Below are 25165 nucleotides of genomic sequence, written 5' to 3'. Positions count from 1 at the left end.
GCAGCCCCTTCGGGCCGCCGCGCCGCGCCCCTGAGCGCCCATTGGCGGATGGCACGCGCTCAGTGTCCTCCCTCGCCATTGGCCCGCTGAGCCGTGGGCCCGGCGCGGCGGCGGCAGGAAGGGGCGGAATTCACGAAGGGGATTTACGGCTTTTGCGCGGGGCGGGGCGCGGCGGCCGGCGGGGGGGGCGGTTGCGCAGTTGGCGTGGCGCATGCGCAGCGCGCGGCGGCGGGGGGCGCAGCGCAGCCCCGGACAGCTGGCGGGGGTAAACAGGGCCGGGGGCGGGGGGCACGGCCGGGGCCGGCCCCTGCGCTGCGTCCCGCTCTGCCCCGGATGGATGGAGCCTCGCCGCCTCCCGTGCCCGCTGCGCTCGCGCCCGGGAGGCCTGACAGGTAACGGGCCCCCGCGGGCCGGACGGGCCCCGCCGCCCCTCGGCCCTGACAGACCCCCGACCCCCGGCCCCCTTCTCTGCCCGCTGCCCCTCGGTGCCCCTTCCCTGCCCGCTGCACCCTGTACCCGCTTCACTCGCGGCTACATCTGCCGGGCCCCTTCTCTGGCAGCCGGCTGCCGGTTCCCTGGCAGCTCTTCCCCCTGTGCCCCCTTCCCGGTCAGCTACATCCCCCGTTCCCTCCCCGGTCAGGCACACCTCGTGCCCTTTCCCTGGCAGCCGTGCTCCCTTTCCTGTCAGCTGTGCCCCTGTACCCTGTTCCCTGGCAGCTGCCTGCCCTATATGCCCCCAACCCCTTCCCTGACAGCTCCATGTGCCTCCTTCCCTCTCGGCTCTCCCCTCTCGCCTCCCTTTCCCACCAGTTCCCCCCACTCCAGGCTCTGTCCGGTGTCCCCTTGTTCCCCCGAGCTGTCACCCCCTTCTCTGTACCAGGACTTGGACTCCTTTTAAGGATCTCTCCTTTATCCAGCTCCTCACCCCCATTTTCCCCTCTCACCCCCAGCCCTGCATCACCTGCTGGTACCCGCCCTGCCAGGTGCAGCTCCTGCTTTGTGGCTTCCCTTTCCCTCTCCCATTCCTGGCACTGCCCTGTCCTCACATTCCTTTCCCCTTTCCTGGGTGTGACCCTGCCCTGCTCCATCCTCTGCTCACTGTCCCCTTGCTAAAGCCTCCACACAAACTTCCCCTGCCCTGGTGGGTGTCCAGCAGCCCCTTTCCTTGCAGAGGGGATCAGCCTCTCCTCCTCTGCCCGTTAAACTCCTTCCTGGAGCCCCTGGGCCATGGCACTGGGCTGGGCCGGGGGGTTGCCTGGCCTCTCCCCTTTTCCCCAGGGATATGTCGGCTGGGGATCCAGGGAGAGGCAGGACTGCAGTGGGAGGGCTGAGCTGGAGGCACCGTGTGGCCTGAGTGTGTCAGAGTTTCCCTGACAGTCCCCTCGTGCAGACTCTCCCAGGGCTCAGATCTCACCTCTTCTCCTGGCTCCCTGCTCCAGCCCTCTGGGGAGCCACTGCTGCTCCTGACAGCTCCTTCAGCTGGAGCAAAACCTTCTTTTAGCAAGGTGGTTGCTGCTAACCAGGTCATTCCCTCTTGGTTTTTCAGGTTTCCTAAAAAAATATATAAATATATATATTCCTATGTGTGCTTATGTATTTTAATTTGATCTGTGACCTCTTGGAAAGTCAAGGTAAAGAGGGCAGGGGGATAAGTTCTGAGGATAAAGCAGCCTCTCTCGGCAGGTTCTGGGTGGTGTTTGGGTGGGTGAAATAATTTATAGATGCTGAAGGGAAGAGTCTAAGGAATGTTCCCTGGGATGAGCCGTGTACCCAGAGGCTCGTGGTGCACCGAGTGCTGCTTTTTCCCAATGACCTTGAGTTTGGAGCCTGAGAAACTTGGGCACATCCAAGCAGTTAGGAATGGGATTGCTTGTTTAAAACTGCTGATTGCAGGAGTCCTGCTGCTTTGTGGAGCTCCGTGGGGCGGATGGAGCTTTTCCAAAGGGTGCTGGTGCCAGGGTTGGGGCTCTGACCCCCCTGTGCAGCCTGTCACTCTCATGGTGTTGCTGTGGGTGGGAGATGCTCAGGTGGTTCCATGAGAGGGAAATGCAATCCCTCAAATCCAAGCTGTGTTGGGAGCATTTGATGTTAAATTGATGGAATTATTTGTATTATCAGTGTCGAGGTTTTGTTTCCAGACTGGGAGGGAGTGTTCCTCTCCATGCCCTGGAGTACCCTTTGGAAGTGTACTTTCCCAGGAGCTTAAGGGGCTTTTAAATGACTGTCAGTGTAAACAGAGCCTGCCAGGTTTGGAGCCCACGGAAATGTGTGCCTTGTTAATTTTTGACTGTGGATTTAGAGGCCGGGCATTGCGAAAGTTCTGTTTGTGCCCCTGGAGTTGTGTGTGGCAGAGTCCAGGAGGAGAGTGCAGGGAGCTGCAGGTGGCTGATCCTCTGGTGTGCTGCAGGAACAGTTTGGGAGGAGCTTGTCACTGGAGGAGGTGACAGCAGCTACTGGATTCCGGGTTTTTAGTCCTGGCCTGGGGTGTTCCAGGCGGGTTTGGAGCAGTGAGGGATGAGGGAAAGTTGTCCTTGAAGAGTGATAGAGAAATGTGCCCTGGTGTCATCCAAGAAATAACCCCAGAGAGGTCGTGGAGTCATGGGATGGTTTGGTTGGAAGGGACTTCAAAGATCATTCTGTTGCAGTGGCAGGAGCCTTCCACAGCCCAGGTTGTTCCAAGCCCTGGAGCCCCTGCAGGGGGAGGGAGGGATGGGGTCTCTTCTGTGCAGCCAAAGGGAAGCTGCTTGCGGAGTCAGCCCTGGTAGCACCAGTGCAGATTTGTCCTGAATTGTCCCTCTCTCCGGGACCTAATCCCTCATTCCACCAGGAGCTGGTTGGGCTGGGTTAGTTAAAAGCCACAAGCTGCAAGAATGGGTTAGAGCAGAATTTGCACGGTGGTTTTGCCTGAAGAGGAACATCCTTTACCAATTTCCATGGTGGAAATTTCCAAGGAATTTCCAAGTCCTTTGGTGGTGACGAAGACAGACTTTTTGGAGGGACTTCATGTTTGGAAGCCTTTGTGTTTAAGAAATTGGGAGGCACTTTTTTGGGGGTCTGATTTTTATTATATGTATTTTTTGTGCTACAAATCTTGGGAGATTTGTTTTATTCCAGGGTCAGTTTGAAGCTGGAGGCTGGATCTACCTATACAGTGGTAGGGTCAATAGTCTTAGTGTTAAGAGCACTTTTTTTTTTTTTTTTTTTTTTTTTTTTTTTTTTTTTTTTTTTTTTTTTAATTTATTTAATATTTGAATGAGGTATCTGTCATATCCATGGGGACTGTGAGCCTGGGATTGTGATCAGTTCTGACTAATGCTCAAAATGAGATTTGGAATAAGAATCTGGGCTTTTTAATCGTTTTTCTGTGATTCTGTGATAATTGAAGGGTTGCCAGGGCATTTGTAGCTGTAGAATACCTGTTGAGCTACAAAGAATAGTGAAGGGAAATGAGGAAAAGCTCTTGGAGCCTTCCTGGCCAAGCAAAGGCACAAGATCTGTGAGACCTTTGAGCATTTTGCAGCATCCAGATGCCAAATCAAGCAGTTTCCTGGAAAGAGAGGCACCTTAGGCTCATGAATTCCTGTTTAACTGGGTTTTATCCCAGCCTGGGTCTGATTTCAGGGATGATTTTCCTCCCCTGTATCTTTTAAGAAGTAAAGTGTTGATCTCCTGAGATCTGCACCACAGTGTTCTGTTGAGCTACCACAACTGGCAATGACTTGTCCAGAGAGTTGGGGAGTTCCACAACGCATCAGTAATCCCAAACCACTCCCAGGAACAGCCAGATCCTGTGTATTGCTGCTCTCACCCGCCAGGGTGGTAGAAGATGTTGGCACAGAGGAGTCTTTGTTGAAAAACCAGGGAATTTGAGTCTGTTAAGGAGTGGTGGTTTTGGGGGGTTTGGATATTCCTTCCCTCTGGGCATCCTGTTTATACAGAGGGGTTTTGGGGTGTTAATGGTATTGCAGTGACTTTTTTAGCTCTAAATTGGCCTCTTGGTGTGGGTTATTTATGGCTGTATAAGGGAGATCTGGATCTTTCCATGCACAAGTGTTTTTCCACGAGTGTCCTTGAGGTTGTTGGGTGCTGTTGGAAGAGAAAGCAGTTGATTTTAGAAATTATCTATAACTGGAGGTAGGAAATGTGACAAAAGACTCCTAAAAGAGCCCTGGGGTTTTTGTCAGCTGGGAGGTGACAGCCTGCCTGGCACTGGCGTGGAGGGGTCCTAAGAGCCAAACTCACTTGTGTGGAAGAGGAAGACAAGAAATGTGCCTGGCAGGGAAGAGGAGGAGGAAGCTGGAGAGGGGGGACAGTGGACAGAGCTTGGGAATGTCGTAGGGAAGCACTGAGAGGAGTGGAAGGCTGCAGACAAGACGGAGGCACTGAGATGTGCTGGGATATTGTCCCTGTGTTTTGAGGATGGACTTGGGCACAGCCTGAGGCTGTTCCCTCTGCTCCTGTCCCTGTGCCCTGGAGCAGAGCCTGTTCCCCCGGCTGTCCCCTCCTGGCAGGGACTTGTGCAGAGCCACAGGGTCCCCCCTGAGCCTCCTTTTCTCCAGGCTGAGCCCCTTCCCAGCTCCCTCAGCCCCTCCTGGGGCTCCAGCCCCTGCCCAGCTCCATTCCCTGCCCTGGACACGCTCCTGTCTCTCTCCTCACGTTTGGGGAAGCGGCTCAGGCACTGCTCAGGAGCTGCAGTCAGCACACCCACCTGCCCTTGTGCCCAGATGCTGCTGCTTCCTCCCCTCCTGGCCCCATTCCTGAGGGAAGCTGCCCCATCCCTGGCAGTGTCCAGGGCTTGGAGCACCTGGGAGAGTGGAAGGTGTCCCTGCCCAGGGCGGGGTGGGACAGGCAGCAGAGAATCACATGAGGTTTGCCAGGACTCCTGTTTGTTGCAGCGTTTCTGTGAAATGCTCTTTTTTCAGTGAATCAGCATTTCCTCGTTTGGAAGAGGAAAATTTTGGCTTGTTCTGCCTGGAAATGTTTTTAAAGAGGATGTTAAGCTAGAGGGTTACACAGGACAGAGTGGGTGCTTGAAATTTAGTTTTTATTCTTTTTTGTTATTTTAAAGAGAGCTGTAGCAATGTCTAAATGGACCCGGCTGTGGGATGGGAATTGGGGGAACTGGAACATTTCTCAGGGACTGACTGATCCTTTGCTGTGTAGCCTGTCCAGCTCAGGGTTGTGACCATCACTCTGCAATTTGAATGTTTTTTAGCAGGAGTAGCCAATTCCATGGGGTTTCAATTATTTAGGTTAGTACATCAAACTCCATTAAGAGTGTGCAAAACTCTTAATTTCTCCTGGAAATTCAATTTTAACTGGTTGCCCCTTGTCTCTTGCTGAGGTGATTAGGTGTTCAGTTGTCACCTCATGGTTGGCTGTTGTGATTTCCAGGGAATGTTTATGCCCTTCTGGATATTTTAGGGGTGTTTTGCTGATAATCCAATGTAGTAAATGAGAGAGAAGAGGTGGCCAGAAGCATCAATGCTGTGTTTATTCTCAGTATAGCCTTTGTTGGTTGTGGAGTTTGGGACACATGACACTGGACATGAGTTGTCATGGAATGATGGGAGGGAAGCCTGGGACAGGACACTGCTCCAGAACTCACAGGGTCTTTGGTGGGATAGAAACATGGATTTTCCAGGCTGATACAGTCCTGGAATTGTGCTCATCATGAATTTCTCCACAAACTGGGAATGGCCTTGAGTCATTCATTCATTCCCCCATTGTTCTTTCCTCAAGTTTCTTCAGGAGCCTTTATTCCAGCCTTCTCAGCTCTTAGGCAGCACTGTCTCTGGGAAGCAGAGCTGGAGCTGTGAGTGGCCTGACTGTGATGTCCCTGCCCTGTCCCTGCCGTGCTCTCTGCAGGTAACTGAGGACCCTCGCTGCGGATCTGCCTCGCCTGGAATGCTTGGATGCACAGCAGCTCTTCCCACAGCTTCTCTTTGTCTGCCCCACTGCAAGAAGATGGCAAAAGCCAACATCACCAGAGACATCATCCACAGGCAGATCAAGGTTCGTGTGAGCCCCGTGTTCCCTGCTGTTGGGGGAGAGGGGAGTCGGTGCTGGAGTGGGGAAAACTCCTGGTGCTGCCTTTCCCTGGGAATGAGCTCTGTTACTTACATATTGATAAGCCCTTTAAGGAGCTTAGGAGAGCAAACACACAGGACCTGTCAGTGTCTTTAGTGGAGAGCTGGGATGAAGTCTGGCATGACAGGAGCACAGTTCCTCTCCCTGGGCTGGTTTGCCATCAGCAGCTCTGTTCCTTCTGAGTTGAAGAGAGAAATAGAGCTGCTTGTGTTTGGCCACCACAAAGGCCCTTAGCCAGCTTCCCTCTCTGCTTTCTGTGTTCTCCCCGTGTGATCTTGCCATCAGAGGTATTTCTGACTGTAGTAAAGCTAATGATCTCTGTCACAGCCTCTCTGTCTCCTTTTCTTTAGAGAGTGCTGTGTTGCTTCCTTTGTGTAGGGAAAAAAAAACTTGTGCGGTGGTGGGATCAGTCATCTGATGGCTGCATTTGTGGAATATCAACGTAAAAGGACTGGCTGCAGCAGACACAATGGGCAATTATTGCTGGGACTCAGAGGCCTGAAATCATTTGCAGCTTTGCTGATAATCAGCATTCAGGAAAGGGATCTGTGAGTAGCCAGAATAAGGAACTAGGAGCTCGAGTGTTCACTTTGCAGTTTGGTACCAAACTCTCTTTTAAGCTTGTAATTTAATCCATGTGCAAAGATTTGTTTTGCTGCCCTAACAAGGAAGGGCTGGTTCTGTGGTTTGAGCCTTAGCCTGGGACTGTCTCAGACTGTCTGCTCTGTCAGACTTTGATGTGTGACCTTGGGAAGATTGCTAAGTCAGGCAGTTCCTTGTAGGAAAAGCAATATCCTACCCCACGGCCCTCACAAAGCCACTGGGGTTGCAATAGCACAGAATTATACCTGCAGCACCTTGCATGGGCCTTGCAGTGCTTTAGGAATGCTCTGCACAAAAATACATCAAGGGGTTTGAAGTTTGTCATGGAAGCTCCTACAAAAAGCCTGGTTTGTTTTGCCTCCAATCCTTTCATGTCTGTCTCCATTTTGTCTTCAAATAGCTTTTGGTGTGTGGAGTTCATTACTGAGCACTGGGCTGGGAAGGGAATTCAGCACTTCTGTGTCTGCCCTGGGACTACTGATGTGCTCCGAGCACCACCAGGGTGAATTTTTGGGCCCCACCAGGGTGAATTTTTGGGCCCCACCAGGGTGAATTTTTGGGCCCCACCAGGGTGAATTTTTGGGCCCCACCAGGGTGAATTTTTGGGCCCCACCAGGGTGGTTTTGACATAAGTGTTCCCATCTCCAAATGCTGATGACAAAGGATTAAGGTGATGAGTGTGGCATGGAATGGGACCAAGCTGGGTGAAGTCCTAGGGAAGAATCTCCATGGACATCGAGATGTTCCATGCAAAATCTGACTTGCATTCTCTCCCCTTCATTCCTGTCTCTGCAGTTGGCCTTCTTTCATCAGAGCCATCTGCTGATGCATCTGTGAGCCCTGTGAGATCACAGGGGAAACAACTGTCCTGCTTTCCTTCACCTTCATTTGTACTGAGGCAGTTCTGTGGCAGCTGTTCCCATCCCTCTGGAGCTGTGGCACTGCAGCTCTGCTCCCTGCCTGAGGAGAGCCTGGCCCTGGGGCTCCCAGTTTCACCCCCAGTCCTTCACCCCTTGGGACAGGCTCTGCAGTGGCTCAGTTCTCCTGAGCAGCTCTGCTCCAGCTCTGCTGTGCCCAGGATGGAGGTCCTGCTGAAATCCTTGCCCAGGGATAATAACAGGCTTTCCCACGTCGTTCCATATCTTGTGTTTCAGGCCCAAAGTAGGGGCAGCTCACTCTGCTCAGTGTGGGCCTCTCAGAGCTGCTTTTGGCTCCCCAGCTGGAGCCTGGCACTGAGGTACACAGGATTTTAAATCAGTCCAGGGGCAAAGATCTGCTCACCTGGAGACGTTCAAAGGATGAGAAGGCTGGAGAGGGACTTGTCACAAGGATGTGTAGTGATGGAACAAGGGAGGATGTCCTCCTTGAGCTGAAGGAGGACAACGTTAGATGGGATATTGAGAAGAAGTTCTTTCCTGTGAAGGTAGTGAGGCCCTGGCACAGGGTACCCAGAGGAGCTGTGGCTGCCCCTGGATCCCTGGCAGTGCCCAAGGCCAGGCTGGATGGGGCTTGGAGCAGCCTGGGACAGTGGGAGGTGTCCCTGCCCATGGCAGGGGTGGCACTGGAGAGGCTCCTTCCCACCCAAACCATTCTGGGATTCTGTGACTCCCTGATACAGTACAGGACCTGTGGACCCCCAATACCTGGTGTGATTTTTGAACTTCAGGAGCCTTCTGTGAGAGGGCAGGAGGAGTGTTGTGCTTGCTGTGGTCAGTGTGATGTTGTTTGCCCCTGCAGGAGAGGGGAGCACTGGGCTTCGAGCGCCACTACCACGTCACTGACCCCTTCATCCGCCGCCTGGGGCTGGAGGCTGAGCTGCAGGTGAGTGGCCAGGGAGCACACCAGCCCCTTGCTGTGCTGCTTTCTGCAGGAGCATGGGAACTACTCTGTTTCATGAGGTAAATGCTGATTTCTTGGTCCCCCAGACTTTAGAGGCAGGAGTGGCTCAGTGAGAGCTTGTGTGAGCTTTCTGCACAACCTACAGCAGAACCTTTAACAGGGTGGGACCACCTAATCTCAGCACTGATGCCTGGAGAAGGCAATTGTCCTCTGTTCAACGTACTCAGCTCTAATGGGATCCCTAAGGAACAGGTTGTAGTGCACTCTGACATACTTTAGAAAAGATTTTAAGATTATACAGAGTATTGTGAGTTGGAAGGGACCCACAGGGATCACTGGAGTCTGAAGTGAACAGCCCCATCTGGGGGTCAACCCACAGCCTTGGCATTATCAACACCCTGCTCTACCCAACCTCTAATAGATCAATTATCTTGGGCTGGGAGAGAAAAGGATTCTTTTGTCCCCCTTTTGAGTCCCATCTCCCACATCCAATGCTGCTCAACACCCCCCCACGTCCTGGTGCAGTCGTTGGTTAATGTGGATGAAGATGGATGATGAAGTCACCCAGCAGCAAGGTGCTTCTAACAGAGCTATCAGAAGTGCATTTTCCCTGTGTTCCCAGAGTGCTTGTACATGTAATTTGTCAGCCTAGCCAAGGGCTCTGGAAGCAAAGTCACCTTTCCATGTGTACAGCAGGATTTCAGCTGTAGCCTCTGAGACTAAACTGCCATTTTATTCAACACTATCTTTTTTTATTTGTTTCATTTTGCCTTTTCTACCCCAGCTGCTCTGGCATGTCTGTCTTTTCTGGAGGTGCTTATTTACCACGTGTGTGGAGTTCTTTGCAGGATTGGAATAAAAAACCCGTGCTTTTGTTGGAAGAAGTTGTTATTTGTGAGGAGCTCACTGTGTCCTTGTCTTAGGGCAGCTCTGTTTGATACATCTGAAGTTTGAGTAATACCATCTTCCCTTGCCTCCTCCCTCAGGGTCACTCTGGGTGTGTCAACTGTCTGGAATGGAATGAAAAAGGAGAGTAAGTATGTGGCTTCATTTGGGGAATCAGCAAAGCCATAACCCCAGATTTTCCCAAGAGTAGGATGTAGGTCATGTTATCATAAGCAGCTGCTTCCCATTTCTAGTAAAGTGGAGCTCAAGCTCAAATTTTGAGCTGTAGTAGAGCTCACGCTTCTAAAGAAGCTTTATTTTGTTAAATATATCTGGATATTATTAGAAATGCCCCTTTAGTGAGTTCAGAAGGGAAATGGTCAAACTAAGAAGTGGAGATTGAAGGCCGCTTCTCTTTTCTTAAGTGGTATTATGGATTATAATGGATCTTTAGGATTTGCCCAGCTGGTGGTGACATCTCCCCACCCCCTTCACCATGCTGTTAAAAGCTGCTGCTGGGGGGCACATATCCTAGGGAAGGGGGTAGAGAATCCACCCCTCTGAAATTTTAGAGGGAAATTAAAGAGCTACTTCCAGTAACCAAAGGGAGTGAAGAGTTTCTGTGTGAGAAATGAGTGGACTGGAGGAAGAGTGGGTATTTCTGCACATGCCTCATGACATCCACAGTCTGCCCTCTGATACTCTTCAGAATTATTTACCAGTGAAAACTTCATGTGCTTGAAAGAGAGTGGCTACAAGGAGACATAAGTTTAAAAGAGCTGAGGGTTGCAAATGTCAGATTCCTTTGGTTCAGATGCAGATCATGCCAAGAGCACCTTGCCATGATTTTAAAAGCAGTTTGTGGTTCACCCTGTGAGGCATGGGACTGCCTGGGCACATCTGGAGCCTGGGAATTAATGCCTTGGCTGGGCTTCTGAGGTGATGTGGAGCAGTTAACACAGCCAGGGTAATAAGGAAGGCAGAGACCTGCATTTTGCTGTTTTCCCATTGCAGTCTGGGTGACATGCTTCAGTCTGCTGTGTTTTCTGTGGAATTGCTATTTGTCTGCTTTAGCTCCTAGACCTGGCTGAAGGGATGGGTGCACAGCAAGAACAGAGAGCTGAGGGAAGAGAGGAAATGGGCTGGTTAGGGCTGAATTAACTTAATGGATGTCTGTGGTCAAACAGCTCCACAGACCCAGGCACGGTGTGGAACAGAAGAATTCATGGTGCATATTTGTCTCCTGTTCCTTTTAGCTTGTTGGCCTCTGGCTCTGATGACCAGCATACCATTGTGTGGGATCCTCTCCACCACAAGAAACTCCTTTCTATGCACACAGGACACACTGCAAACATCTTTTCTGTCAAGGTACGTGCTTAGAAGGAATGAACAGCTAACAGAAACAGCAACCTGAGCAGTAAAAGGATAAATCCTTGCTGGGAAACGTTTTCCTGCAAGCAGTTTCTCCTCTAATTATGGGGAAGAGTATTAAATCTAATGTAGCACTTAGTTTATACAGATCCCAGGCTTATTCTTTCTGTGAATTGGAAGGAAATGGTTGTAGCAAATTGGGATGTGTGATGAGGACACTGTGGTGTGCCCTGCTGTACTGACCTGTGTAAGGGGAATAACAGGGGTTAGCCCCATTCCTGCAGCAGAGCTCCTGCTCCCTGGCTGCCAGGGGTCCACGTGAGCAGCCCCAGGGCTTCCCCAGGTGAGTGTCCCCCCTGTCCCACAGTTCCTGCCGCACTCGGGGGATCGGATCCTCATCACGGGAGCTGCGGATTCCAAGGTGCACGTCCATGACCTGACTGTCAAGGAGACCGTGCACATGTTTGGAGATCACACCAACAGAGTGAAACGGATTGCCACGGCTCCCATGTGGCCAAACACCTTCTGGAGTGCAGCAGAAGATGGCTTAATCAGGTACAGAATTCCCGTTGGTTTGCTTTTGGGAACCATCACAATGTGAGCTGTGCACAACCTGAAGAGAGGCTGTCTCTGTGCTAAACAGCTTAAGATCATCTCTCCCTTTCCTAAAACTGGGAAGATTTATCTTGTAGAGTCATAAATACTCTCCTCAGCTCCTCCATTTTGCTCACTGCTGGAAAAGGAGGAAAGGAACGAGTCATGACTTGGGAGTTTAATTTGGAACTTGAATAAATCTGTGCACATTATAGATCTCCTTTTAATGATTATCCTGGTGCTGAGGCCTGGTGTGTGTTGAACTGAGGTGCTTCCAGTACCTGTGGCACAAATGACTGTTGTCCATGTCCTTGGTGTCATCTCTCTTAGCTGTGTCAGGAGGGGTTTAGGTTGGATATCAGGAAAAGGTTCTTCCCCCAGAGGATGGAGAGGCTGAACAGGCTCCCCAGGGAATGTCACAGCCCCAGGGCTGCCAGAGCTCCAAGAACATGTGGACAGTGCTCCCAGGAACAGGGTGGGATTGTTGGGGTGTCTGTGCAGGGCCAGGAGCTGGACTGGCTGATCCTTGTGGGTCCCTCGCAGCTCAGGACATTGCAGGAGTGTGTTCCTGCTGCTTCTGCAGCCCTCGTGTGCCTCACTGCCATCCCTCCACAGGCAGTACGACCTGCGGGAGAACAGCAAACGCTCCGAGGTCCTGATAGACCTCACTGAGTACTGTGGGCAGCTGGTGGAGGCCAAGTGCCTGACAGTGAACCCCCAGGACAACAATTACCTGGCCGTGGGGGCCAGCGGGCCCTTTGTGCGCCTCTACGACATCCGCATGATCCACAACCACAGGTAACAGCACCTGGCTGCTGGGGCAGGTGCCTTCCCACCTGGGCACGTCTCTGCGGGGAACAGGGACTTGCAGGGATCCAGTTTGTTTCTGGGAAGTTTTGCTCTGTTTTTTTTTTATCACCCAAAGTGTTTCTGATGGGTGCACTGGGGTGGTGTGAGGCTGGTGACCCCACAGCTGTGAGGGCACTGGGCCTTGTCCTTGTGGGTGCACAAGAAAAACCAGTGTAGAGGAGGCTTCCAGCAGCTGGATGCTGTGGTTATGATGAGGCTGTTCCTCTCCCTGGGCAGGAAAAGCATGAAGCAGAGTCCTTCAGCTGGAGTGCACACGTTCTGTGACCGGCAGAAGCCCCTCCCGGACGGGGCAGCTCAGTACTACGTGGCAGGTAAGGGCCCTGCACTGGGGGGCACTGGGGGGAACTGGGGGGAACTGGAGCACTTCACTGCCTGAAGAAACAGAGTTCTGCCCACCACACACAAACCCCCTGCTCAGAGGATCTCTTCCATGGGATGTTCCGTGGAACTGCAGGTCATTTCACTGGGGTGGTGAGATAGCCTTGCTGCATTTTGTCCAGCATAAATGTGTTTTTGTCACTCCTGCTGGAAAGTGAAGGATTGGCTATAACCTGGGCTCTATAGGCTTTCCTGGAACTGGTCCCAGCAAAGCTGCTCTTCAGAATCTTTTTGGCACAGAAGTGACTTGTCCTCATCCTTCAGATGAAGAATCAGTGATGCAGTGTCTGAGCAATCTAGATGACATTTTTCTCAAGTTCTTATTATTTACTATCTCTTACCCCAAAATCTTTGGGTTTTTTGTTTTTCTAAAGTATCTCAGAGCAGCATGTTCAGCAGACCAGTTCTGACAGTCCTGCTCCTGATGAGTCCCACTAGAGGATTCCTCAGGTCCCCTGAATTGGTCATGCAACACATCTGCTGTCTGAAGAACAGAACCTGTGTGTGAGCTGAATATTTAGGAGCTTTGGTTTCCTTGTGCTGAGGGCTTTATTAAGGAAACCTAATTAGGGGGTTGAGGATGGAGGTATTTGCAGATGGCTGCAAATCACAAAAGCCACATCCTAGTGAATCCCTAAAACTGAGATTTGCTGGGTTCTGCAGGCTCATGTTAACAAGGCAGTTAAAATTCTTCTCTTCATGTGGAGGTGGCTGTGCAAAATTGGAATCATGGAATCACAGAATGGTTTGGGTTGGAAGGGACCTTAGAACACACCCTGTTACACCCTGTGCCACCTTCCACTAGACCAGGTTGCTCCAAACCCCATCCAGCCAGGCCTTGGATGCTTCCAGAGGTGGGGCATCAATACCCAGAACCTGTGAAAAGGCTCCTGTGCATGTTTTGGTTCCTTGTGGAAGAATCCAGTAAACAGTGGGAAATGGAAAACCCCATCGTGCTTGTGCTCTTGTAAAAGGGAGCAGCTGGGGTAGGACAAAGACAACAGTTAAAAGTTAAACCAGTAATTCTGGACTTCTCCTCTCCACAGGGCACCTCCCAGTGAAGCTTCCAGACTACAACAACCGGCTGAGGGTCCTGGTGGCCACCTATGTCACCTTCAGCCCTGATGGCACCGAGCTCTTGGTCAACATGGGAGGGGAGCAGGTAAGGAGGCAGAAAATCTTCACACTGGGTCGCTGGACCATTGTGTGCCATTGAAAACAGGTACAGCAACTTCTCTGTGAGTAATGTGATTGATTTTAAACTGCTTTCTGATTAATTCAGACTAAATACTTGGGATTAGGGATGTATTTGTTACGCTGTCGGTGATCAAAGTTAAACCACGTTCTGTTGTGGTTTTGCAGTTCACATTTCACTCTCTGGAAGAGGAGAAAGAAAATAAACAAAACCAGTTCTGGAACTGGCCTTTGTTGACCTAGAAAGGATTTCATAACTCATTCTTGAAACATCAAACTTCTTCTGTAATAGAATGTAGTGAATGAGGAACTTGGAGAAGCAAAGGCCTTCACCTGGAATATTGATTGCTTTAATTTTAATCTCTGGGTGATATTCATGCATCTTTTGTAAAGCTCATCAATGGGATGAGAAAATCCTCCTGACAGCATTAATCAGCGTGGATTAAACAGGACCTTTGCTTGTGGGCAGGTGCACTCTGCTTGTCCTCTAGAGCTCTTTGTCACACTCACTCCCTTCAGGAGAAGGTGAACCATGAGTCTGGCCTGGGCTGTCCATTCCTGTCCCAGTACAGTTGTAAATTAGGATTTCACAGAGCTGCCCTGGGAGTTTTTTGGGAAATACTGGTTTCATCTTAGAGAGACTTTTCCTCAGCGTCCCTCTCTTTTCTGTTGAATAGGTGTTTGGTTTCTTCATTATCATTGTGTTAACTGAAATATCTTAGTTGCTTAATTGAAATATGAACCTTTGTGAGCAGGTAGGTCAGTGGTCAGGTCATCTTTTAAGTTCTGCAGGTGTGGAGTAAGAGCAGGTTCCTGTTTCTCAGTGTTATTCTCTCTGAACTGGGCTGGACGGGGACACACCCCAATTACTGCTGCCTTCTCTTGTGTATCCATCTATAAAAAAGATTCCCAGTGAGAAGATTGGAAATAGCAAACACAAACATAGAACTGTACCTACAGAGCCGTCTTGTATTTCTGACTTGAGCATCTCTGTTTTGCAGACTTGTCTCATGCTCTTTTTTCCTTTCCTCAGGTCTATTTGTTTGATCTGACATACAAACAGCGGCCATACACTTTCCTCCTCCCAAAGAAGTGCCACACTTCAGGGGGTAAGTGTGATGCTGTCACAAAGGCAGTGAGCAGCAGACTGGAGTTCTGTACTGCACAGCAAATTTTCAGGGTGAAGGAGGAGAAGGTTTGGGTGTTGCTGGGCTGTTTCTGCAGTGCAGTTCATACCCTGAATTCCAAATTCCTTCTGCAGTGGGACAAAACATGAGGGCAAAAGTGACCTGTGGAGAGGGGTGTGTGTGTGAGAGTGCCTAAAGCTGTGCTCAAGGATTAAGCAGTTTTCAGTGGTTGAGGTCCTGGAATCCTCCCAGACTGTTCCAGGGCTAGACTCCAGCTATGGCCTGAAATCAGTCAAAGGTAATTCCCTTCAAGCTGCCCTCGCTGTGTGTGAGCACTTAGTTCTGTGTGTGTCTGGCTTTCTGAGCCAGAATTGTATTGTAAAGGACACTGCAGAGGTTTGTAAGAGGACAAACCAAATCCAGGTGACTGGAGCGGGTGCAATCATGGAAGTTTTATTTCTGCCCTGAGTGGGGCTGTTGTGGTGCGTTGGCCCTGCTGTAAAATAAACCCTGAGTTTGTATAATCTGCATTGGTGCTTAGCATGGCTGTGTATATCTTTTTCTAACCTTCAGAAGTGCAAAATGGAAAAACCTCTACCAATGGAGTGTCCAACGGGATCCATCTCCACAGCAACGGCTTCCGCCTGGCCGAGGGAAGGGCACACGTCAGGTGAGGCACAGCTGCCCCTCCAGGGCTTCTCTGGCTTTGTCCTTTGCCTCTCAGCAGGGTGAACTGCCCCCAGAAAGGTGTGAAGGGCAAATCCCTTGCGCCGTTCCTGGATTTCCAAGTGGCCTGTGTCCTTGGGGCTGTGTTGGCCTCTGGGCTGTGAACAGGAGTCAGACCAGGCAGGAGCATCCTGGGAGAATTGTCTGTGGGGCTTTGTCCTCTTATAATGAATTAAGGTGGACAAAACTAAACCATGATTTTTCAGGCCTGGAAGCAAAGTGTCCTGAGTGGTGGTTGCTTCCTGACCTGCAGGAACTGTGTGTTGATGGTGGCAGAGGCTGGCAGGTGAAGGAGCCTTGCTTACCTTTGCCATTTTTTGGGCACTTGCTGCTGCAAACTGAAGTGAAGCAGCCAGAGTTTTCTGTGACAGCAGCACTGGAACACTGCTGCCATTCCTAGCATGGCAGCTAGGGCTGGATGGAGGCTCTTGTACTGCTCCTGCTGATTTCTCTCTTTAAGGCCAAAATGCAGTTGGGGCGAAGGAGCAGCAGCACATCTTGGTGGCTGTTTTTCTCCCAGCTGATGAGACTTGGTTCAAAGTCAAGGCACTTATTTAATACCATATATGGGTAGTCTGGGTTCCTCCAAAGTCACTCTGTGGACTGTTTCAGCTCCTCTCCTCTAGATGGCCCCTCCACCGCGGCAGCAGAAATGGGGCTGGAATTTTGGGTTGCAGAGCATGGGCCTGGTGAGCTCAGATGCTTCTGCATGTGCATTGCTAAAAGAGGATTGGAAACGTTGTTTATGCAGTCGAAACAAAGACCTTTTGGTGAAGTCTGATGCTTAAAATACCCACTGCTCAAATTGGAGTGTGTCTCTGTAGATGAATAAAAAATGGAAACAGTCAAATGATGGTCACACTGATGTGGTGAGGCCCTGGCACAGGTTGCCCAGAGAAGCTGTGGCTGCCCTGGAAGTGTCCAAGGCCAGGCTGGATGGGGCTGGGAGCAACCTGGCATAGTGGAAAGTGTCCCTGCCCAGAGGGACAGAGGGTGGGAGGAGATGGGCTTTAAAGTCTCTTCCAGCCCAGACTATTCTGGGATTCTATGGTCAAAACTTAACTTTCCTCTTAAACTCTGGTTCTTTGGGTCCAGAGTCCCTTCTGACTTCTCCTAAATCTTTTATTAGGAAGTCCAGCAAGCATTAGCTAAGCTAGAACTAAACACTGCAGGCTCTGACCTGGAATGAAGGATGTATAACTCACCTGTGCTGCTCCTTCTTCCCCTGCAGCCCCCAAGTGGAGTTGCCCCCGTACCTGGAGAGGATCAAGCAACAAGCCAACGAGGCCTTTGCCTGCCAGCTGTGGACCCAGGCCATCCAGCTGTACAGCAAAGCTGTGCAGAAGGCCCCCAACAATGCCATGCTCTATGGGAACAGAGCTGCTGCCTACATGAAGCGCAAGTGGTAAGGGGCAGTGTCACTGCAGGTGGCTCCCGAGGGCCACCCTGGGGCAGGGCCTGGTGTCCCTCTGCCAGGCTGGGTTGGGGTTATCAGACTGAAATGTGGTTAGGCACCCCTGGCACAAAGGGATGGAGCAGCAGTCTGTGCTGGACAAATTCTGGGGGGGCACAGCTGGTACAGCCCATTGTTTCACCTGCTGATGTGCTGTGTGAAATCCTGATCCTTTCCTGTTTAAAAAGAAACCCAAAGTCCACATCTGATTCATGGCCTTCTGGGTGTCACCAAGGGTGTCTGTGTTTATTTGGGTGGTTCTGATTTGCATTAAAGAAGGGCTCTCAAATCTGCTGTCAACACATGACGTAATGGTGACTGTGCTTTATAACATCTCATGACAGAAGGTTGTTTTAGGGCTGCTGGGGTGGCTTTGGTTGCTGCTTTATTCAAGTACCTCACACTGCAGCCACTCAGACCTGGTGGTTCTGTGTTACCTCAGTTAACCTGCACTCCTTTGACTGGAAACAAACCTCTGGGAGGGATCTGGGGAGGTGGCAGATCCTTGCAGTCTGGAGGGGATTCTGCCCTGCTGGTTGCAAAACACCCTGTCAGCCTCTGCAGTAGGTAATGTCTGCTCTGACCAGTAGCCAGAGCTGCATCTGCAAGATACAGCTGAGTTATTTTAATGCCTGTCCCCTTGAGCAGAGTAAGACTGAGTACCATGACTTGCCATTAACATATTTAAAATAGCTGTGGTCCTTCATCTCCATTTGCTTTGTGAGGATATCCTTCTCCTCTCCCTGCTGAAATCCCCACTATGAATTCTCCTCTCTTCTTGCCAAGATAAAGAGCAGCCAGCAGTTGTTGTGACTGTTGGTAACTGGCCTGTTGGCTGTTTTGCAATAGCACAGATTTGGGAGCTGCCTCAAAAAGACCTCAGTGTTCCAAAGGAGAAGAACAATAGGTTGGGATTAAGGGATGGAACACAGAAGCTGAGTGCTGATCTCATGCATGACATTTTTCTTATAGGAATCGTTTTTCCCGAAGGGTGTTGGCACATCTGAACCTTTCAGTGTGTCAGCTACTGCTTTGCCACAGATTTGGGTAGCAGGAGGATGTGAGAAACATACACACAGTGGGTTTCTGTGGCATGCAGGGGGTTTTTCATTCAGGATTTAAATAGCACTGAGGTGATGCCTTCCAGGTGCAGAAAAGGGGCACTTTTCTGCTCGGAACAGTTTGTGGAGTGCGGAGAAGGTGGCTGGGATGTCACTGAGCAGGAGGATAGGCCGACAGTGACCCAGGCTGAACCACCACATGTCTCTGAGATGTTCTTGATGTCTGGAGCAGGAACAGGTACAGGCCACCCTCAGAACCCTGCAGGTCCTGCTTTGGCCTTATTCTCTGAATAACAGAGAGAGCAAGAAAAAAGGAAGGTCTGTAATTGCCTAACCTCCCCTTGTTCATCTCCCTTAAGATGCTGCTCATATTTTCCAGCACTTCCAAGGCTGTCCTTTGAAATTTTGCTCCTAAAAGCCAACTGCGTCCCCCTCTGGCTCGTTTTCAGCAGTCTGTGTTGGCAGTACTGAGCTGATCTCTAGTTTTGCACAAGCTGAGTCAATCCTGTAACAAAGAGAGAAGCCAGAGCCTGCTTTCCATCCCACCATGTCCATTTTCACACCAGCCTCTTGGGCTGCCAGCGCTGCTAGTTGAGCTTCAGGGATGTTTGAGGGTGGCAAAGCGGTTTAAAAGCCCACTCAGGTGTACAAATGTGTGACATCTGTCATTCTAACAGGTAACTTGCATTCCTTCTTTCTCTGACCAAAAGTGGCCTGTTGCTGCGTGTCCTGAGTTAACCCTGGCAGTGCTGCAGAGAGCCCTGGAGAGAGCTGTGTTTCTGCTGCAGATCTCATGGGCAGGGCTGTGCTGGGGAGTGGCCAGTACCCACCTGGACAGGAGGGAGCTGCAGGGTGAATGGTGTGCAAAACACGCTCCTGCAGGATTTGGAGCTCCCCTTAATAAGTCCAGACACTGGGACACCTCTTCCCTGTTCCATCTGCACATGAGGAGGACCTTTACTGTGAGGGTGACAGAGGACTGGGACAGGCTGCCCACAGAGGTGTGGAGTCTCCTTTACTGGAGATACTCAAAAGCTGTCGGGACACAGTCCTGAGGAACGTGCTGTAGGGAGCCCTGTTTGTGCAGGGAAGGTGTCCTGCATGACCTCCACAGGTCCCTTCCAACCTGGGTCTTCCTGTGGTTCTCTGACAAAGGTTTCGCTGATCTAAAATTGTTGCTCTGTGAATTCATCATCTCCTTGGGAGTGTTTTGGACCCTGGTGGGTGCAGTGCACAGAATCCTGGAATGGTTTGGGTTGGAAGGGGCCTTAAAGCCCATCTCATTCCATTCCCTGCCATGGGCAGGGACACCTTCCACTCTCCCAGGCTGCTCCAAGCCCTGTCCAGCCTGGCCTGGGACACTGCCAGGGGTGGGGCAGCCACAGTGGGGAATAGGTTACAGGTATGAAACATTATCATTATTACTATTGCTCTTATTAAACGTCAGATGTAGCCTTGGCACTCTGTTTAGGCAGGTTGTGGTGTCTGAGCAGTGGAGGCTCAGTGCAGGTACCCCAGGTGTGTGTGCCCTGCCAGCCCCAGCTGAGCATCACACAGGGCTCAACAAGTCCCTCCTGCTTCCAGAGAACAGCCAGGGGCAGCCTCATTGCCACAGCCCCGAGCTCAGGGAAATCAGCTGCAGACGGCACACAAATAGCCGGGGCAGTCCCTCTGCTGTAAGGCTCACTTCTAAAACTCCAAGGTTTTTTCCTGTGAAGGTGAGAAAAGGCTCCTGCTCGAGGCACGGGTCCCTTTGTGGTGGGAGGTGGTGCAGCCGCTGTCCGGGCGCTCGCGGGCCGGAGCTGTGCCGTGTGTCCACACAGGGGCACGAGTGAGCTGTGACAGGGAGCCCGCCTGGCACGGGAGGGCTCTGCTGCCTGGCCAGAGGGCTGCTGCATCCTCCATCTTCAAAGGACTTCCCGAAATGTGCTGCAGCAGGGAGCTCTGCTCTCTCGGATTTAAAATGGCAGGTCAGGGCTGGCGGGGCAGCCTGGTGTGGTCACATCCCAGAGCTGCCTGTGGGCGTCTGCAGAGGCCTTGGGGAGGCTGGGCTGGGTCAGGTGGTGCCCCCGAGTCACAGCAAATGCTGTTAGTGAGCTCCTGGGGTGTGGGATTGTGTAGAGAGCTGGAAACAACAAGCTGTGGAGTGAAATGAGGGCTGGGAAACGGCAGTGGAAAATGTTTGCTGTTGCTGCTTGGGCTGGCTAATCCACTGCTCTGTTTTCCGCAGGGATGGGGACCATTACGATGCTCTGAGGGACTGCTTGAAGGCTATATCCCTAAATCCGTGCCACCTGAAGGCCCATTTCCGCCTTGCCCGCTGTCTCTTTGAACTCAAGTACGTGGCAGAAGCACTGGAGTGTCTGGATGACTTTAAAGGGAAGTTTCCAGAACAAGCACACAGCAGTGCCTGCGATGCACTAGACAGGGACATCAATGCTGCCCTCTTCTCCAAGAGTGATAACGGTGAGTGCTGCTGCTCCTGGGCTTCTCCAAGGTTACGCTGAAATCTAATGAGCACACAAGGACTTTCCTCCTTAAACTGCCCCTCTAAAGTAAAGCTCCAACTTCTGAGAGAGATTGATTGTTGCTGTGCACAAAAACTGGCCTGAGCCTGTTCTTTCCTTGTGCCTGGTCCTAGTTTGCTCTTGAGTGAGAGTGTGATAAAAGGAGTCTGATGTAGCCAGGAGATAATGTGGAAGGAAGGAAGCTCGTGCTCTGAGCCCTGCTCCCTGCTGGAATCATTCTTAACTCCTCTCTAAGGCTGCTGGGGTCTCCTGGGGTGCGTTTTGCTTACAACTCCCGCAGTGGTGCTGAGGGAAACGTGTTGTCCTTGCAGCTGAGGACAAGAAGGGGGGTGGCCCCATCCGGCTGCGGGCCACGGGCCGCAAGGACTCCATCTCTGAGGACGAGATGGTGCTGAGGGAGCGCAGCTACGACTACAAATTCCGCTACTGCGGCCACTGCAACACCACCACGGACATCAAAGAGGCCAATTTCTTTGGCAGGTATGCTGGAACATGGTAGCAGGGTTGCAGGACAGAGTGAGCAGCAGCAGAATGATCTTTTCTGTGGAAGCCTTACATGTAGCCCCACATTGCTGTTCATAAAAGGACATGGACACTGGTTGGGAGGGTTGGGACAAGCTGTCAGGAGCCCTCCTCCCGTGTTGCTGCGTGAGCAGCTGATGAGGAGCAGATCCACAGAGGACCTGGTTGGGCTAGTAGCATTTCAGAGATCCATTTGGGACTGAAAACGGGGTTCCTGGGGGTGCAGGGAACCAGCGTGAGGAGCTTTATCTGGGTGTGTAAGTGTGAGGGGTGTCAGCCTGCTGATGATAGAAGCCACGTGAAATTCTCAGCCTGCTGGAGCCTGGCTCTTGAGTCACCCCCAGGCTCTGCCTCTCTGCCCTAGCAATGCCCAGTACATCGTCAGTGGCTCGGACGACGGCTCCTTCTTCATCTGGGAGAAGGAAACCACCAACCTGGTGCGTGTGCTGCAGGGAGACGAGTCCATAGTGAACTGTCTCCAGCCTCACCCCAGCTACTGCTTCCTGGCCACCAGCGGCATCGACCCGGTTGTGCGACTCTGGAACCCCAGGCCGGAGGTAAGGGCTGCAGTCGAAGCCCCCCTTGTCTCTGCTGCTGTCTTTCCCCTCTGGGGTGTCCCATGGCAGCCCCTCCGTGGCCCTGAGGGCTGTCCCTTGGTCTTGCAGAGCGAGACCCTCAATGGCCGCGTGGTGGTGGACATGGAAGGCGCTTCCCAGGCCAACCAGCGGCGGATGAACGCGGACCCTCTGGAGGTGATGCTGCTGAACATGGGCTACCGGATCACGGGGCTGACCAGCGGCGGCGCCGGGGGCTCCGATGATGAGGACAGCTCAGAGGGGCAAGTCCAGTGCCGGCCCAGCTAAAACAGAACTGCCTCTCCTTCCTCTAGATGTTTGGCTGAAAGGGAACCGAGTTTCCTTGGTCCTGAACTTTCTCTGGTGAATGACTGCACTGTTTCGCACTATGCACAGGGTAGGACAAGCTGGCAGGGGCAGGAGCGGCCGTCTCTGAACCATCACCTCCTCCTCCTCCTCCTCCATGGCAGTGCAGTCCGGGGTTTGCCTTTAGTGGAGTTTAGTCCCGACAGGGGTCTTTGAGTGTCTGTGAGCAGTGTAACTGGTGATTATTTTTCCAGAGCTGCTGTATGATCTGGTACAGGGGCTGTTGCCTGCATTGCAGGGGGGATGTTAAATTCCTGAATAAAATACAAACCTAGGGCAGGGGTTATGGAATGAATTTACTGCAGTGATTCTGAAAGCTTGACTGTGCTACCAGCCTGTCTAGAGGCCCCCGGTTTACGGTTGTTGGCCATGAAACACCTGTTTTGTCCCATAACATCTTTCTTCTGGCTTCCATCTCAGACACGTCAGCAGATGTAGCTGTGCTCTTTTGAGGACTGGAGGTTGCCTGGCTTGTCCCCCTGTCTTAGGTGAGGGATCAGTGAAGGCACTGGGTGTGTGCAGCTCCACGGGGCAGAACGAGCTTGCCCGGTTCCTCCTGTGGCCCCTGAGCCCCTGGAGGGAGGTGACAGTGATGGGCACAGGTTGGATCAGAGGCTTAGGACTTGTGTAGCTAAAGCTGCTGAGGAAAGGGGCAGGTGATAGCCCCTCTCCATTGCCCAGGGTGTGTAGCTGTGTTTGTTTTCTCCTCTCCACGTCACCTGTGCAGGAGCTGAGGACGTTGTCACCGTGTGAATGGTACAGCTACAGTCTGGAGTTGTCAGAAGCAGCATTTTTGTGCAGCCAGCTGCTCTGTCTTGGCCAAGGTGGGCCTTCCCTGCCTCTGTTGGTGTAACATCATATGGATTCGTGGTCCTCTCAGGAACCCTCCTTCCTCTTCCCACTCCCCAAAGCCAGGAGCACACCTGGAAACAGCACTGTACTTCCATTCCTTCCCCCTCCTGTAACACAGCCCTGTTTTTCCCTCTTGCAGTTGCCAAACACTAAATACCCCACAGATCTTACACAGCTGTGCTACAACCACCTCTGGAGGTTGTTTTTTCTAGGACTATCAACTAAGACCAAAGAGCCCCTGGAGATCTGAACCGCTCTGCGCTGTCTCGTGTCTCTTCCTGCCGAAGGTCTGAACATGTTAGCCTTGGTCCCAGGGGTGTGAGGTGTGTGTCTGAGAGTGTGTGCGCACGTGTGTGTGCTGTTCTTCCATGTGGTGCAATCCCTGGTCTTCCTGTTGCTGCCGTGGAAAGATGAGAGGCCTCCCTTTCCTCCCCTGGCTGCCTGTGGCTGCCTCTGGCTGCCAGGCACCGCTGAGCGCAGCTGCACAGGGCTGCCTGAGCCAGGGCTGCCTCTGCCTTCCAGAACAGTCCTGCAGATGAGGAGGGAGAGAGGGCAGCTGGCAGCATCCCTCCAAGGACACTGCTCCCTGCAGAGGGAGGGCTGGGAGCAGAGGGTGCCCCTCAGACAGACTCTGCTCTGCCGCAGGGGGAAGCCCGAGCTCGCCCCGGAGTTGGGGGAGCCCCTCCGAGGGAGCAGCTCCCAGTGTGCTCTACCCAGCTCTGGTGGCACATCAGCCTCCCCTCTCGTGCTGAGGCCCAGCTCACCTGGGCCAGGTGTCCCTCAGCTCCTGGGGCAGGTTGCTTTGTTTCCACGCAGTACCTGTGACTGTTGAGTTCACCTGGCCGGGGCGTAGCCAGGTGCACCCCCGGCGTTTGCTGCTCTTCCAAACCCAGAGGCAGCAGAAAATTCTCCTCACTTGGGTGGCTTTCTGACATGATCTGCCCTTTTCTTTTTTTGCTTAAGGCTTCCTACTAGACGCATCCTCTTCTTTTTTTTTTTTTTTTCCCCTCCTCCCACTCAAACTTTTTTTCAGCTTTCAGTAGACAACGTCTGCAGACTTTGATTTTGAAACTGAGAGACTGAGATGGAAAGCTCTGAAGAGAACAGACCTCTCCCTCCCCATTCACCTTTTGCTGTGGCAGCTATTTTTTGGGTTTTTTTACCTTTGTGAGACAGTGCAGCTCTTTTACCTGCCAGTTGCAGTGTGAAAGCAACCAGATTCCCTGCCTCTGCAGTGGGTTGCTGTTTTTAATGGCTGCTTTGGTTAAAAAAAAAGATGATTAATAATAATAGGAGAGAAGGGGAGAGAAAAATCTTTCTGCCTCTAGCCCCTTTTCCCCTTGCTGTGGGCAGATTACCTGCTTGTCGCTTGTTAACAAGGAATTTGTATTTATTGGTGAAGGAAAAAAAAAAACATGCTGGGGAAGTCAGGAGAAGATGTTGCTTTATTGACCTCTGCTGTTTACTTCAACCCCCTCTTTGGGAAAGCTTCTTCCTGCTCTTTCTGGTTAACTCTTTCTAGCCTGGGATATGCAGGGATGCCTCCTTTATTTTTGTATTCTAGCAATGGGCTCTCCGTTAGGAGACTCTAGGATTCTCTTAGTGTTGCAGTGACCATTGCTTCTCGCTTTTTTGAGTACTAAAGACGATCATCTCGTAAACTTTGCCCCTGCAGTTGTAGAGGTAACACACGAGCCTTACTGCCCTCGTTAGAAGGGGCAGAAAATTTGTTTCTCTGGTCCCTGGAAGAGAAAGGGTTAAGCGATTAAACAATTCTTTGTTCTAGTTCTTTCCTGGTGTCGTTTTGTTTGGGGGATCGTTGGGGCTTTGTTCTACCTTTCTCTGTGAGGGTGGGTTGGAGGGTGGCCCGGCTGGGCCAGGTGCTGTCTGTTCTTCAGGGGCTCCAAAAACTTGTGTGGGAATTGGGCTGGGGAGCCCAAAATGTGGCCCATGAGCTGCGGTGGCCACGGCGTCAGTGCTGAGTTCATTTATCCGGGTCTGGGGACACGGGGCTGAGTTCATTTATCCGGGTCTGGGGACACGGGGCTGAGTTCATTTATCCGGGTCTGGGGACACGGGGCTGAGTTCATTTATCCAGGGCTGGGGACTCGGGGCTGAGTTCATTTATCCA

At 51.8% G+C, this 25165-nt stretch overlaps 1 protein-coding gene across 1 annotated transcript; it reads left to right on the top strand.

The window, feature by feature from the left end:
• Window positions 1–182: 182 nt before the first annotated feature.
• On the top strand, window positions 183–24819 carry WDTC1 (WD and tetratricopeptide repeats 1). Its single transcript, XM_066335309.1, has 16 exons — window positions 183–392; window positions 5869–6015; window positions 8431–8514; window positions 9519–9565; window positions 10674–10785; window positions 11156–11343; window positions 11998–12180; window positions 12469–12563; window positions 13677–13792; window positions 14858–14933; window positions 15525–15621; window positions 16909–17082; window positions 20422–20657; window positions 21031–21199; window positions 21606–21798; window positions 21907–24819. Exons 2-16 carry the CDS (start codon window positions 5908–5910, stop codon window positions 22102–22104), a joined length of 2076 nt encoding a protein of 691 aa, XP_066191406.1. The 5' UTR covers window positions 183–392; window positions 5869–5907; the 3' UTR covers window positions 22105–24819.
• Window positions 24820–25165: the final 346 nt, after the last annotated feature.

Source organism: Sylvia atricapilla, chromosome 24, assembly GCF_009819655.1.
Source record: "Sylvia atricapilla isolate bSylAtr1 chromosome 24, bSylAtr1.pri, whole genome shotgun sequence".
NCBI classification, from domain to species: Eukaryota; Metazoa; Chordata; class Aves; order Passeriformes; family Sylviidae; genus Sylvia; species Sylvia atricapilla.
Note: the sequence above shows the minus strand (reverse complement) of the source record. Positions and strands in the feature narration are given on the sequence as shown.

Excerpts from the sequence above, each read along its gene's own strand:
- WDTC1 (XM_066335309.1), top strand. The coding sequence starts at position 5,908 with ATGCTTGGATGCACAGCAGCTCTTCCCACAGCTTCTCTTTGTCTGCCC. Across the intron at positions 10,786-11,155 it reads CAAACATCTTTTCTGTCAAG|TTCCTGCCGCACTCGGGGGA; the intron begins GTACGTGCTTAG and ends CCTGTCCCACAG. Across the intron at positions 17,083-20,421 it reads GCCTACATGAAGCGCAAGTG|GGATGGGGACCATTACGATG; the intron begins GTAAGGGGCAGT and ends TGTTTTCCGCAG.